This window comes from Dendrobates tinctorius, unplaced genomic scaffold (genome assembly GCF_039654945.1).
Source record: "Dendrobates tinctorius isolate UK_male_01 unplaced genomic scaffold, ASM3965494v1 ptg000008l, whole genome shotgun sequence".
NCBI classification, from domain to species: Eukaryota; Metazoa; Chordata; class Amphibia; order Anura; family Dendrobatidae; genus Dendrobates; species Dendrobates tinctorius.
In genome coordinates this window covers 71,361,712-71,378,063 of record NW_027361676.1, presented here as the reverse complement: position 1 = coordinate 71,378,063, position 16,352 = coordinate 71,361,712, and the positions used below count along the sequence as shown (strand labels likewise).

The window sequence follows — 16,352 nt, the reverse complement described above, 5'->3', positions numbered from 1 at the left end:
TTCTGACCCTCTCGGTTATGTGGTGTCGTTAAGCGCACGCTCCTTCCCGCAGAACAGCTGACCTCTGCTGTGATGGGAAAGGGTTAACCTCTGCCAGTGCAGAGCTCCAGCTGTTGAATGACTGTCGGTCTGTGCCAGCTGTCCCTTTCCTCTGGGCAGTATTCATGCCATTGTGTCAGGGATGCCACCCTCTGCATGTGGGGTGACTCTCTGCAGATCCCGCTGTCATTGGCTCCTGCCCTCTCCGTTACCTTTTGCCTACTAGGCATTATGTAGCAGGTCCCTGCATGTGACTTCTGTCCTGAGAGTCCTTGCTCGCAGCTGGGATGACAGATGACAAGTTCGCGTCCTCCGCGGCAGGTTGTACAAGCGAGAGCTGAGCGCACAACGGTGAGTCCTCTGTGTTCTGTGATGGACGGACACTCGTCACTTGGACATTTATAGACTTCCAGCTTGTGGCTTGTGTTTTGCACTTGGGAGGGCTCACTCCCAGTTTTAAAATGTCCTGGTCCTTATCTATCTTGAGTTATTGTGCTCCCTTTCTGTATAACCTTATTTACATCCCGGAGGGAACCTGCTGGGATTATTCATCCCTATGGCTCCTAATAGATTGTGTTGTATGGCAGCCCCATACAATGCAAAATGCATTCAAAACTGTGATAAAAAGGGGTAAAAAATCCACTTAGGAATATTTATTGTATCAACTCCTTTAATGTTAGCCAATGCAGCACTTGTATGTGACGCTGCATTTGGGCTGACACTTATTTTTCCATGTTATTTCCATTGTTGGGACAGCTGAATATTTTTCATTGTTGGGGGGGAAATAAAGGCATTCACTTGTTAGCCCCCATGGCAGCACTATCTGTCCCATCCAGGTCACAACTCTACGTGGCTGTTTTGAATGCGGTGACTGTTTACAATGCTTTGGCATAATAATCCTTTTTGCACATTCTGAAGTTGTCCAGGAGGGGGCAGTGTAACGATGTGACATAACCTACATATGGAACCTGATGGCGCTATTACATTGTAGGTTACGTTGTTCTAATGTTTTATTGTGGTCAGCAAACCAATAATGGCGTCAGATGGATAATATCAGGAGCCAATCGGGTATTTGAACTTGACCATATTGTGTCAATCTCGAACTCTAATGTGTATATCCTGCTTAACATTTCTTTGTGTGTATATAATATATACTTTTTTTTTTTTTATTCCTATACTATTTGTACATCAAGGCTTAATTTACATCATATCTTGCATCAGCATTTATAAGCTGACAACCAGGAGCGGATCCAAAACAGGTGTAAATGTTTTGTATTTGACATTCTTAAGGATTAGTGCCTGGTTTTTAGCTTGGAAATGCTGTTACATAATGAAGACCAAAATATGCAAGTGTAATTGTCAGAAGGATACATTAACAATTTCTTATAATAAAAAAACTACTAATGACCCTGATCCATTGGCCATATTTATTAGTCCAAGGCCACTAGACCAGAGCCCTGCAATTCGCCTCCTACCTGCCAGAATTGACAGCACCTCTTCTGACTTTTAGGCCCAGCGAGACAAGAGTACTACATCTTGTCTTGACGACAAATTGAAAGAGGCACCATTTTCCTCTTTCTGAAGTTTTGGATTCCTCTTTAATTGCCCATATAAAGTATGATGCCAGCAAAAGTGCCCCAAACCAGTATAATATCCTCATGGTGAAATCCTCCACATTTGCCTTTACCAGCACAGTATAATGACCCTACTGTACCCCCAAGCCTAACTCAGTATAAGTCTCCCACACAGCCCTCCATGCAGTATAATGGGCCTAAATACAATATAATAGGCCCGCACTAGTCCTCCAAATAGCGTGGCCCCAACACAGACCTCTACACAGTATGATTGACTTCACACTGTGTAAATGCTTTCATACAGTATAATAGCACTCCAAATATTACTATGGCCCCACATAACCTTTCACATAGTACAATGCACCTTCCATAATCCTCCATAGAATATAATGCACACTCTCCCCATGGTCCTCCATAGAATATAATGCGCACTCTTCCCGTGATCCTCCCTCTGTAGAATATAATACGCACTCTCCCCATGGTCTTCCTTCCATAGAATATAATACGCACTCTCCCCATGGTCCTCCATGTGCTATTATGGCCACCAGTCACTGACGTACACAAATACAATACTTGTTCCACCCGATGCTCTGGTCTGCTGAGCCTGTGGTGTGAAGCACCGGATTTGTCAGGACAGTGGGCATGCTGTAATTACATCATCGAGCCAGCTGCTATGACACTTCAAATGTCAAGGATTGATGGAGCCCCCCTCAGGCTGTCACCGTGAGCAATGATGTTGGAGGGAGCGACGCTTTCACCCCCTTTACTCTGTGGGGGTGCGGACCCTGTGTCGTGCTCACAGGCCCCATAGCAGTGGGGTGTCCTACTGCCATTGCTACTGCACGAGGGTTTCCAGCAGGTAGTCCACTAATCTGGTCCAACAACCATGGACTTGGGCCATGCTGTTGGATCAGGGTCCTGTGAATCTGTTTGATTTCTATTCCATACACCAGAGAGCGAGTAAAAGAAAAGCTAGAATATGTGCAAATGCAGCGGATTCAATACCGCTCAGATCTACAGAATGCCTTCTCAGTTGTAGAAATTTGAACCAAATCTGCCACCTTTTTAAAGGATCTATTCATATTTGCAGATATTTTAGATTTATTTGCTGCTTAAATTTTAAGCAACTTTCTAAATGGTCTTCATTAAAATGTTTTATCATCTTGCTGCTGTGAAGTCTGTCCTTGATCTAGATGACTGCTATTGCAAAAACTTGACATACATATCATATTGGGTCTCTGCTCTTCTCTTCGGTTAGGCCTTATTCAGTGTTTAAATCTTGAGCGAATAAAGAGACACAATGGTGCTGTAGAAGTATAAATTCCCCAGCGCTTTACAGATATAATCACTATCCCCATTGGGGCTCACAATCTAAATCCCCCTATCATCATGTCTTTGGAGTATGGGAGGAAACCACGCAAACACGGGGAGATTATACACACGTCTTGCAGATGCTGTCCTTGGTGGGATTTCAACACGGGACCTCATCAGTTTTTCTTTTCCTCATAAGGGGGCAAAATCACAAGCTTTTGCTATCGGTCTCTGGGTGTGTGCACGTGGGGGGGTGACCATTGCTTCCTTCAAATATGAATTTATTTTATGCAAATCCTTTAGTTCCATGCCACGTATTAATGGGGTGCTGATACATTGCTATTGCAGTTGGGGCCTACTGGAAGGATCCCCAACTACAGCACGTTTGTTCCTTCTTTGTATCCCAGTCTTGGCCTGGGCCTCATAGGAAACATCGATACATATCATTACACTATATAGTATTACAGTATGTCGAAGTAATGAAATGATCTAAGTACCCTGGGGACTAGTAACGAAATGTAAAACAAATCAATAAATATAAAAAGTTCAACCAGAGTACATATTTTCCACAGACTCATTGTCTTGCATGACCAATTGCGATCTGAACGTCCCATTAAACGCTGGTATGCCTTGATTTATTATTTTTTTTCCCCTCCCCCCCCCCCCCCCCCCCCCACCAACTGTTCAAAAAAAAAAGAAGAAACAAAACAAAGACCTCTCCACGGCCCCATAGATAGAATATTGGTTCTAGTGCGATTTGATCTTTTGTTAAATCGCACTCTTGATGAAAATGCAGTCATGTGCACGAGCCCCAAGTTTGGTATCTTTAATCGTACTCCCTGGAAAATCCTATAATTTGTCTTTCAGGCCAAACCCATCAATAGCTGAATTGCGTATTTTCACCTCCCCTCAAACTTATTTTTGATGTTTTCAGTACATTATACAGACATGACTGATAGTGTTGTCCCACTTCCACAAGATGCCATTTTTCTCCCAGAAACTTATTGCAATTACAAGTGTTCTGTAATATAAATGTTTAATTCCTCTGTGTGTCTTGGAACAACACAAAAGGGGGGGGGGGGGGGGGTAGGATATGATTTACACAAAACCCCAAAAGACGGTTGGAAAAAACTGTTGGCATCCTCAACTTAATATTTGGCTGCATACCCTTTGGAAGAAATAACTGCAATTAATTGCTTCCTATAACCATAAACCAGCTCCTTGCTGACCACTTCAGAGCTCTCCAAGCGCTTTGCTTCCATCCATTTTTGAGTACTTCTTGAAATGTTTGGGGTCATTGTCCTGATGGAAGACCCATGACCTAGGATGCAAACCCAGCTTTGACGCTGGGCACTACATTGTGACCCAAAATCTGTTGGTAATCTTCAGATCTTGTGATTCCTTGCACACAGGGTCTCCTGCCATAGCGTTTCATTCAAATGTCTACGAATAGTTCGCGTTGACACTTGTGCACCCTGAGCGTGCAGGACAGCTCAGATTTCTTTGGAACTTGATTGGGGCTGCTTATCCACCATCTGGACTATCCTGTGTTGCAACATTTCATCAATTTACAGTACCATGGGTTGTTAACTCCTTGATTTATGTTGTGGAACATCAAGATCTCTTGAGATGGAATTGTAACCTTGATATTGTTGAACAACTGTATCTCAAGTCCTCAAGTTCTTTGTGTTCTCCATGCTTAGTATGGAACACAGACACACAATGCAAAGATTCTCCCCTTTTTATGTGACTTCAGGTGTGATTTTCATATTGCCCACACCTGTTACTTACCACAGGTGAGTTTAAACGAACATCACAAGCTTGAAACAAAGTTGTTTACCCACGATGTTGTCCAACCCTTTTTGAGGATTGTCTTAAATTTATGTCCAATTTTTTGATTTTTTTTTTATTTTTTTTTTTTGCTTCAATTCACAAAGCAAATACCGTAAACCTGTGTAATTGCATTAGTTTTCTTGGAGAAATACATTTTTTGGAATAATTTCAAGGGTGCCAACACTTTTAGCCATGACTGTGGTAAAATTATCATTCAAAAAATGCAACTCTCCATTCAGAAATGGACAAGAGACATAAAAACTTCTCCTGTCATGAAGGGGTTTAACAATTTACAGAATAAAGTCTCTTTATGGTGATCCAGCCATGAGGGAGGATATTCTGTAGATAACTTTTCTATGCTAGCAGTCTGGTTACTAGGGGTATGCTCACACGCTGCGTGTTTTCAGGCGTATAAAAAGCTGCTTTTTTTTTACAGTGGTGGCAAAACTAAGGCTTTTTTTTAACGAACATACTGTAGATAAAACCACACAACTCTGAAAATTCTAAAAAACACACCTGTAAAATGCCACAAACGTATGCCTTTGTAAGCAGTGTTTTTCCATACGAGGGGGAAGCTTTCGAGTAAAGAAAAAAGCTTTGTAAAAACTCCCCCACATGTGAACATGCCCTTACGGTAAGAACAGAAGTTGGCAGTGTGCAGACTTTTGCATGGTAAATCGGTGGTTGTGTGCATAATTATGGCTCCAGGGCTTCTTGCACAAGTGACAGATATGATCTTTCTGGACGTGTGACCATGGTTCTTCTGCTACCTAAAACCTCACCCCTCCCGTCTCTTCTCCACCCACAGGTTTAGAGTGCACCAGTAACAATGCAGGCACACGAGATTTTCAAGAGTATCAGGATCCCAGAGCTGGGGGACGTTCGCCAGTTGGTGCGCACTCTTCCCACGAACACCTTGATGGGTTTTGGTGCCTTTGCAGCTCTGACAACATATTGGTACGCCACAAGACCTAAAGCTCTGAAGCCCCCCTGTGACCTGGCCATGCAGTCTGTGGAAGTGAAGGTAAAGTGTCTGGCAGCTGCAGCACCTGCCGTGTGCGCTCTGCGCGCTTCATATGTTTCTTCTCTATCTGCAATTGCTATGTGATCCTGCTCTTTGTGGCTTGTTAAAACCAGTCTTGTTAAATAATTACTAGGAAGTACATGCTCACTACATCCACACATCTCTACATGAGGGATGGCTACTGTCTACAGAACTATTGACCTAGTGCATGTCATCTGATTGTGGCTTATACGCCTTCATTGTTACAGCTGATCACAGCTAATCATACAACTACATTGTCTAATCACTTGCATTAGTTACAGATCTTCGGTCTACGGCTGTCTGTGTAGGGAGTTATAACTTCACAACGGCTTTTCTAACCACAGATATAGACCTTGTGCTCTGTAGAATATTCTCGCATAGGTCTTCTGCTTTCATTAAACCCTCTGTGCTTACACGGGAATTTCCAGGCTGAAATTTTTCTTTGCAGTCGCGAACTTCATATCTCCTAATCATGACACACTCCTGTCAGGATTCTTTTTTTTCCAGGGTAAGTTCTGTCATGTGCCAACCTAGCTTCGATTTGGCTTCTCTCAGTGTTTATGCAAGCTGTCACGGCTCCGCATTCTTCTGTCACATAAAGGGTGTGAGCCCAGAAAACACACTATATACAATCCCAAAAAAGTGGATCTGTAGTCGCCCAATAGCCATAAAGAGCTAACCGCAATGGTGGGAGATGGGTACGTGTGAGCCATCCAAAATATTCCATGTCTCCATCAGCCTAAGTTTTCTAGTCCAGTGCTGCACGCTACATCAGATTCACACCAGGTTCTTGGCGTGCAGAATATGCCGACCGTACATATAAAGCTCGGAATTGCACGTGGATCTGCCTTACTGCAAACAAAGCCATTTGGGCTTGTATTGAGGTTTTGTCAGAAAAGTTAATTTAGGGAAGTGAATGGCCAATCTCTGAGATATCTGTAGATCGTCATGAAGCTGCCTTCACAACCTGCACTGTTCTGTCCAGAGCTGAGGACAAAGCACTGATGTAGCCTCAGGTATTACTCCTCCTATACTGGGAATTGCCTGCATATTATCTCTCATCTGTAACTTAATACAGTAATGGACGGCGCGGTGCTGAAGATATTCATTCACATTACCTGCTCTATTGCCACTTGTCATCTAATATTTCCTGTTTGTCTAGCGCCAACATATACTGCAGCGCTGGACAGTGGACACACTATGATCACGGACGCCAATCCCACAAACTAGGACCCCGTTGTATAGGAGACCATCGCCATCCAAACACTTAAAATCAACAAACACTATGTAGATATTTCTGTTTGGGGTCATGGCTGCCAGCATTTTCTCTGCACAGCTTCACAAATCCTTCCAACCCCAACAGCCAGTAGAAACGTGAAAATTAACCCATTCATGTTGCATGTCTTATCCTACATATAAGCTGTTCATTTACTGGCCTTTCCATCCAGATTAGATCTGTGGTCAATCACACAATGATCGTTAATACGATCTTTCTGTGCCCAAAACAAATCTCATATTTGGCAGTTCATGTCCTGTGTGCAATGATTTTTTTGAGATATCATATAATGATATCATTCAATTGTGTGTCACATAAGGATTCTCTTAGTACTTTTGCTTCCCTCTGACCCCGCACCTTTCATGCATTAATACCTTTTTTATATCGGTTCAGATGTACGTAAACTGCCGCGGTCCGGTCCGCTGGGCGGGGCTTATTCAAAGCCCCCCCCCCCCCCCCGTCTTGCTCTACACAAGAAGAAATGCATACAGCAAGACAGGGAGGGGGGGAGCAGGTGAATAAGCCCCACCCAGCGGACTGGACCGTGGCAGTTTACATACCTTTTTTATATCGGTTCAGATGTATTTATACATGAAAGGTGTGGGGTCAGGGGGAAGCAAAAGTACTAAGAAAATCCTTATGTGACACACAATTGAATGATATCATTATATGATATCTCAAAAAAGGGGTGACAGATTCCCTTTAAAGGGAATCTGTCAGTAGGTTTTTGCTATGTAATCTAAAATCTCCATGCTGTAGGAGTAGAGACCCTGATTCCAGTGTTATGTTACTTATTAGGGTGTGTTCCTGTTTCAGTATAATCAGTTTCATCAGCAGGAGATTATATAGGTCAAATGTGGTGACAGATTCCCTTTAACCCCTTTCCTACATTGGACGTACTATTCCGTCCATGGGACCTAAGACCCAAGGACGGAATAGTACGTCTAATGCGATCAGCGGCGCTCACGTGGTGAGCGCCGCTGATCGCGGCCGGGTGTCGGCTGATTATCACAGCTGACACCCGGCATAATGTGTCAGGTGCGGTCACGGACCGCCCCCAACACGTTAACCCCTGGCACACCGCGATCAAGCATGATCGCGGCGTACCGGGGATTAAAGGAAGCATCGGCAGGGAGGGGGCTCCCTCCGTGCTTCCCTACGACCCCCACAGCAGCGCGATGTGCAGCGCCACTGCGGGGGTTACCTTCCCTGCAGGTCCCTGGATCCGATATAGCGACGGGGGCCTGCAGGGAGCTGGCTTCCTCACTGCCCGCAGAGCGCAGGCATGAGGAAGCCTGCAGCAGTGCCTGTGACAGATCGCTGATCTGTCACAGGACAGTGATGTCCCCCATGGGACATTATAATAAAGTTAAAAAAAGAGTGTAATAATAATTTAAAAAAATATATTCCCTAATTCATTTTTTTGAAAATAAAAAAAACAATAAAAGTACACATTTGGTAATGCCGCATCCGTAATGACCCACCCTATAAAACTGTCCCATTAGTTAACCCCTTTAGCGAACCCCTTAAAAAAAAAATAAATCATTTTTTGCTTCGTTTATTTTTATCATACCGCATACAAAGTGCAATAACGCACGGTCAAAAAGACGCATATAAATATCCATGGTACCGCTGAAAACGTCCTCTTGTCCCGCAAAAAACGAGCCACCATACAGCATCATCAGCAAAAAAATAAGTTATAGCTCGCAGAATAAAGCGATGCAAAAATTTTTTATATAGAAATTGTTTTCATTGCATAAAACCGCCACAACATAAGACATAAATGAGGTATCGCTGTAACCGTACTGACCTGAAGAATAAAACCGCTTTATCAATTTTACCGCACGCGGAACGGTGTAAACGCACCACCCCAAAAGAAATTCATGAAACGCTGGTTTTTGTTCCTTCTGCGTCCCAAAAATCGGAATAAAAAGCGATCAAAAAATGTCACGTGCCCGAAAATGGTACCAATAAAAGCGTAAACTCGTCCCGCAAAAAATAAAACCTCACATGACTCGGTTGGTCAAAATGGAAAAATTATAGCTCTCAAAATGTGGTGATGCATAAACTATTTTTACAATAAAAAGTCTTTTAGCGTAGGACAGCTGCCAAAAATAAAACCCTGCCATAAATAGTAAATCAAACCCCCCGTTATCACCCCCTTAGTTAGGGAAAATAATAAAAAAAAATTTTTTATTTACTTCCATTTTCCCGTTAGGGCTAGGGTTAGGTTTGGAGTTAGAATTGGGGGATTTCCACTGTTTTGGCACATCAGCGGCTTTCCAAACGCGACATGGCGTCCTATCTCAATTCCAGCCCAAAAAAGTTAAACGGCGCTGCTTCCCTTCTGAGCTCTGCCATGTGCCCAAATAGTGGTTTACCCCCATATATGGGGTATCGGCGTACTCAGGACAAATTGCACAATAACTTTTGGGGGCCTGTTACTCTTGGGGAAAATAAAAATTGGGGGGTGAAAAGATCATTTCTGTTGAAAAAAAATGATTTTTTTTTTTTTTTTTTAATTGTACGGCTGTACGTTATAAACTTCTGTGAAGCCCTTGGGGGTTCAAAGTGCCCACCACATATCTAGAGAAGTTCCTTGGTGGGTCTAGTTTCCAAAATGGGGTCACTTGTGGGGGGTTTCCACTGTTTAGGCACATCAGGGTGCCATCCAATCTGAATTCCAGCCAATTTTGCAGTGTAAAAGTCAAACGGCGCTCCTTCCCTTCCGAACTCTGCCATGCGCCCAAACAGTGGTTCCCCCCCCCCCCCCACCACATATCAGGTATCAGCGTACTCAGGAAAAATTGCACAATAACTTACTCTGTCGCCTAATTGGGGGACACAGAACCTTGGGTGTTATGCTGCTGTCCACTAGGAGGCGACACTATGCATAATCTGAAAAAGATTAACTTTGGCTCCTCCTCTGCAGTATACACCCCTGGACGGCGTCGGCCTTCTCCAGTTTTTGCTTAGTGTCGCAAGGAGGCACACCTTTTTTCTTCCGTTTTTTTTCCTTTTTTTCACGGAAATACAGATGAAGAAAAGTGGGTCTCCAGCGAGACTCCCGGCATGGCTCCCTCCTCGGTCCCCTATTAGGGGTACCCGGTTGAGGTCGAGGTGGTTTTTTCCCCATGTCGCTCCCTCCCCAGTCCCTCGGGTCCTGGTTCGAGGTCGAGACCCCCCTCCTTCCCCAACCCCTTTAAGGGGTCTGGGTTGAGGTTGAGGCGAGGATGAAGACCCCCTGACGGTGACAGACGCACCCTCCCTAATCCCCCGCAGGGGGTATTAGGTTGAGACGCCTCAGGTAGGGTCGGAGATCAGGCAGCATTTCGCAGCTTCCAGGGACCCCAGGCTGGCTGAGGGATCCTGTTGGGGCCGGGGGAGGGTGCGGACTGGATGGCACAGCAGAGACAGGGTTTTTCTGCGTCCCTGTCTCTGCAACAGCAGCGGCTCCATAGCGCTTCAGGGGCACCCCATACAAAAACCGCTACCCCCACCGCTATCCAGTCGACCATTCTGGGGGGGTCTGGTACAAATCCGCCCCCCCCCCCCCCGGACTACCGCGCCGCTCTGGAGCCCTCCTGGGCATCATGCTTCTAATTTAGGACGCGGCTTCGGCCTAGCTGAAGCCGCCGCCTTTTCCCCGCCCCCCGGATGACCAAAATGACACACTGGAGTGTCATAGAAGGGGCGGATTGAGGCAGAAAGGGCGCGTTTTTACACAGCCCAGCGCGCCCTTTTCAGCTCTCCGCCCCCTCCTCCCTCTCCTCAGAGCCCCGGTGGCCATTTTTTCTGGATGAGATCCAGGAGAGGAGCATCACAGCGGTCTCTGGGGGGCACAGAACTTGGATCTGTCGGCGCTGGACCTAGGGGCACACCGGTGGGGTAAGCTCACAGCTGGGTTCTCATTACTCAGCTGTGAATCTATACTTCCTATAAGGCTTTCTGTGGGTTTCCTCTGCGTAGCCACCCCTGTACGATCCCTTATAGCCAGCCTCTGTGCACTATGCCGGGCTCAAGGAAGAGAACCAGGCAGGAATGTTTCTATGCATTCTGCACAGCCTGCAAAGCCACGCTCCCTAGTGGCAGCACGTATCCGCACTGCCGGGACTGCATCCAGAACTCTGGGTCAGAACCCCAGGGAGTCCCTACTGACGCTTCAGTATCACAGGCCACGCCGGAATGGGCAACTCGGATGTCTCAGTCTATGTCACAGTCCATAGACAACCTAACTGCTACATTACTGCAAGCTCTGCAGAGTCGGGCCCCGGCTATGGACGGTACACAGCAAACGGACAGCTTGTCTCAGGAACATGCTGCTTCCGACTCTCACAGACGTAAGCGGACCCACAGGTCTCGATCACCTGAGTCGCACTATAGCACAAGGTCGTCCCCCTCTAGGGAGAGACAGCGTCATTCCAGGTCTCCTGGGCAGTCCCCTGCCACAGACAGTGCAATTTACCACAGGGATCCCCCATCACAGAAGACCCCCGCCCCAGGTCGCCCTCCAGGGATCACCTTAGTGAGGCACAGGATTCGGAGGGCATCTGTGACTCCGACTCAGATAATGAAACGGTCAGGTCCGTGGTACCTTCTCCCCCTAGCAATACAGCGCTAGTTGAGGACATAATTTCTGCCATTCATCGGGTGCTAAAAATTCCAGAGTCGCCCCCGGAAGTCCCAGAACATAGGATTTGCTTCGAAAGTGTTCAAAAACCACCTAAGGTCTTCCCTAATCACGATGAGTTTGCGAAAATACTTGCCAAACAGTTTGCGCAGCCTGACAAAAAATTCGCTAATCGCAAATATTTGGAAGCGAAGTACCCCTTCCCACAGAAAGACACCAAACAATGGACAGATCCACCTGAAGTGGACCCTCCGGTTTCTAGGCTAGCAGCGCAGACTTTACTCTCTCTGCCGGATAGCTCAACCCTCAGGGACGCAGCAGACCGGCAAGTAGAACGCATGGCTCGTTCTATTTTCGAAGCGGCAGGCGCCTCTCTGGGCCCTGCATTTGCTTCAGTTTGGGAATCCAAGGCCATCCTGGCTTGGGCCAAAAAACTACAGGAGGGTCTTCAGGCTTCAAATCCTGAACTCTCGGACCAAGCGGTCCAGATGGCAGTGGTAGCAGACTACATGATTCATGCAGCCCTGGATTCTGCCAGAGGTGTAGCGGGAATAGCATCAAACGCCATCACGATCCGACGCATCCTCTGGCTGCGAGAATGGAAAGCGGATGCGGCCTCAAAGAAGTCCCTCACGCGACTTCCGTATTTTACTGGAAGACTTTTCGGCGAAAAGTTGGACACCATGATAGCCAATGCCACTGGGGGTAAGAGTACCTCTCTCCCGCAACTAAAACCGAAACGCACGTTTAAACTAAGAAACCAGACGCGATTCCGATCCTTTCGGAATTCCTCAGGCTGGTCCGTTTCGCGCCCAGTGCAAAACCGCAACCGTTCTCCACGCAGAGACAACCCACGGACTCAGCAGCGACCGGACAGGGCTTGGCAGTCGAAAGCAGGCCAAGCGAAACCCAAGGGAGGAAAACCTCAGAACTTCACTTCATCATGACTCGAGACCTCCGGAAGACACCCCACCAGTAGGCGGCCGACTTTTACTCTTTCAGCAAGTCTGGCTGCCTATTACAGAAGACAGGTGGGTCAGGGAAATAGTGTCTTCCGGATACAAGATAGAGTTCACTTCCGTTCCACCGAACCGGTTCTTCCAACACCACCAGAAAAGGCTCGTGTTTTCCACCAAGCGGTTTCCTCTCTCCTTCAATCAGGAGTTGTGGTGCCGGTTCCCGCGAACGAGAGATTCTGAGGATTCTACTCAAATTTGTTCGTAGTCCCCAAGAAAGGAGGCGGCGTCCGACCCATACTGGACCTAAAACAGCTCAACAATTACGTACGGGTCCGTCATTTCCGCATGGAGTCCCTCCGGTCCATCATTGCATCCATGGAGCAGGGAGAATACCTCGCCTCCATAGACATACAGGATGCGTATCTCCACATACCAATTGCTCCCGCCCACCAAAGGTTTCTCAGGTTCGCGGTCAACCAAAACCACTACCAGTTTGTCGCCCTTCCGTTCGGGCTCGCCACGGCTTCAAGAACGTTCACCAAAGTCATGGCGGCCACCATGGACGTCCTGCACTCAAGAGGCATCCTAGTCGTCCCGTACCTGGACGACCTCCTCGTCAAGTCTCCCACTTTCAAAGACTGCGAGGTCAGTGTCTCAATCGCTCTAGACACTCTGAGTCGCCTGGGATGGCTAGTCAACCTACAGAAATCGTCGACCATCCCAACTCGGACTCTAACATTCCTGGGAATGGTATTCGACACCGCCAGGGGCCAGGTGCTCCTTCCCAAGGACAAGACACTGGCCATCCGTCTGGGAGTTCGCACACTCCTTCGCAGTCCTCCTCGATCTCTCCGGTTTGCCATGAGAGTCCTCGGCCGGATGGCAGCAGCAATAGAGGCAGTGCCATTTGCCCAGTTTCACCTCAGGGTCCTTCAACTAGCCATGCTCAGATCTTGGGACAGGAACCCCTTCTCCCTCGACAGGGAGTTCAGGTTGACGTCATCAACCAGGAGGTCCCTGCATTGGTGGCTCAAACCAACCTCGCTTACACGAGGGAAGCCATTCCTCTCAGGACAATGGAAGATCCTGACTACCGATGCAAGCCTGACAGGCTGGGGGGCGGTGCACCTACATCACAGGGCACAGGGCAAGTGGTCACCGAGGGAAGTGACATTGCCCATCAATGTTCTGGAAATCAGGGCCATTCTCTTGGCACTGAGAGCCTTTCATCACTTGCTTGCAGCCTCGCACATACGGATACAGTCGGACAATGCCACGGCTGTGGCATACGTGAACCACCAAGGCGGGACCCGCAGCGCCCAGGCGATGAGAGAAGTGGCTCGTATCCTCCGCTGGGCGGAAGACACAAGGTCGGTACTTTCTGCGGTACACATTCCTGGTGTAGAAAACTGGGAAGCCGACTTCCTCAGCAGGCAAGGAATGGACTCGGGGGAGTGGTCTCTCCATCCCGAGATTTTTTTACCAGATCTGTCAACGCTGGGGAACCCCGGATGTGGACCTAATGGCATCCCATCTCAATACCAAGGTTCCCAATTTCATGGCCAGGACACACGACCCGCGGTCGCTCGGAGCGGATGCCCTGGTCCAGGACTGGTCCCAGTTCCGACTCCTGTACATTTTTCCACCCCTCCCCCTAATCGCCAGGGTCGTGAGGAAGATCAAGCAAGAGGGAGTTCCGACCATCCTCATCGCGCCAGACTGGCCCAGACGTACTTGGTACGCCGACATCGTCCAACTTACGGCAGACGCCCCCTGGCGTCTACCCGACCGTCACGACCTTCCGTCTCAAGGTCCGTTCTTCCACCAGAATTCAGGGGCTCTCAATTTGACGGCATGGCCCTTGAAACCTGGATTCTAACCCAGGCAGGTTTTTCACCGGCAGTCATTACAACTATGATCAGGGCAAGGAAGCCTGCCTCCGCCAAGCTCTATTATCGTACCTGGAGAGCTTTCTTTTCTTGGTGCGAATCTCATGGACAAGTCCCACTCCCTTATTCCCTCCCGAAGGTACTAGGTTTTCTTCAATCGGGCCTAGATGCCAAGCTATCCTTAAGTTCGCTTAAGAGTCAGGTGTCGGCGCTTTCAGTCCTTTTTTAAAAACGCATTGCTATTAAACCGCAAGTAAGGACTTTCATCCAGGGAGTTTCCCGATTGGTTCCTCCCTACAAACGTCCACTGGATACATGGGACCTCAATCTGGTCCTGACAGCATTGCAAGCTCCACCCTTCGAACCTCTTAGAGGAGTTCCACTCTCCATTCTGTCTCAGAAAGTGGTTTTTCTAGTGGCGATCACCTCGTTACGCAGAGTGTCGGAATTGTCAGCACTTTCCTGCAGACGGCCTTTCCTAGCCTTTCACCAGGACAAGGTGGTTCTCCACACGGTACCATCCTTCCTTCCGAAGGTTGTGTCCAACTTTCACCTTAATGAAGAGATTTCACTGCCTTCCCTTTGCCCGGTTCCGGTTCATAGAGTGGAGAAGGCTCTGCATACGCTTGACCTCGTCAGAGCATTGCGAATTTACGTGTCCAGGACTGCACCTTTCCGGAAATCTGATTCCCTCTTCATTCTTCCGGAAGGTAGTCGCAAGGGGTTGCCGGCTTCCAAGGCTACCCTTGCCAGGTGGATCAGGTCCACCATACATGAGGCCTACCGACTTAACAGTTCCCCTCTTCCGGCCGGTATCACGGCACACTCTACACGGGCAGTAGGGGCCTCCTGGGCCATTCGGCATCAGGCTTCGGCACAAAAAGTGTGCAAGGCGGCCACTTGGACTAGCCTACACACGTCTACAGTGTTCATACCCAGTCCTCAGCGGATGCGAGCCTGGGTAGACTGGTTCTGCAGGCGGCAGTACCCCAAGTCTAGGGGACTGTCAGCACAATATTCGTCCACTGCTTCCCACCCAGGGACTGCTTTGGGACGTCCCAAGGTTCTGTGTCCCCCAATGAGGCGACAGAGTAAAGGAGATTTTTGTGTACTCACCGTAAAATCTTTCTCTTAGCCTTTAATTGGGGGACACAGCTCCCACCCTGTTGCCCTTACGGGCCGTTGTTTCCTGTTGAGTTCTCATATTGTTCTTTGAGCTCGTACATAGTAGCCTTCTTACAGGCATGGTTATGTTATCTGGTTACGTTCCTCCTTATGCTTTGGCACAAAACTGGACAAGGCTGACGCCGTCCAGGGGTGTATACTGCAGAGGAGGAGCCAAAGTTAATCTTTTTCAGATTATACATAGTGTCGCCTCCTAGTGGACAGCAGCATAACACCCAAGGTTCTGTGTCCCCCAATTAAAGGCTAAGAGAGATTTTACGGTGAGTACACAAAAATCTCCTTTTTGTGTCCAATTTCTCCTGTTACCCTTGGTAAAATGAAAAAATTGAACCTGAAGTAATTTTTTTTTTTTTTTTTTTTCATTCAAAAAATTCCTGTGAAGCACCTGAAGGGTTAATAAACTTCTTGAATGTGGTTTTGAGCACCTTGAGGGGTGCAGTTTTTAGAATGGTGTCACTTTTTTGGGTATTTTCTATCATATAGACCCCTCAAAGTGGCTTCAAATGTGATGTGGTCCCTAAAAATAAAATGGAGGTGTAAAAATGAGAAATCGCTGGTCAACTTTTAACCCTTATAACTTCCTAACAAAAAAAAAAATTTGGTTCCCAATT

General features: G+C 47.3%; 1 protein-coding gene across 3 annotated transcripts in view; it reads left to right on the top strand.

Moving 5' to 3' along the window:
• The window catches only part of ACSL1 (acyl-CoA synthetase long chain family member 1), a 104,502-nt gene that overhangs the window by 13,832 nt on the left and 74,318 nt on the right, over window positions 1-16,352 (top strand). For 2 of the 3 annotated variants that reach the window (XM_073578520.1, XM_073578505.1), the window contains exon 2: window positions 5,566-5,781. In XM_073578520.1, coding sequence (XP_073434621.1) covers window positions 5,587-5,781 — 195 coding nt within the window. In that variant the 5' untranslated portion in view covers window positions 5,566-5,586. Of the gene's footprint in view, window positions 1-371; window positions 391-5,565; window positions 5,782-16,352 lie in introns of those variants that run through there. The other variant, XM_073578515.1, reaches the window with a different exon arrangement.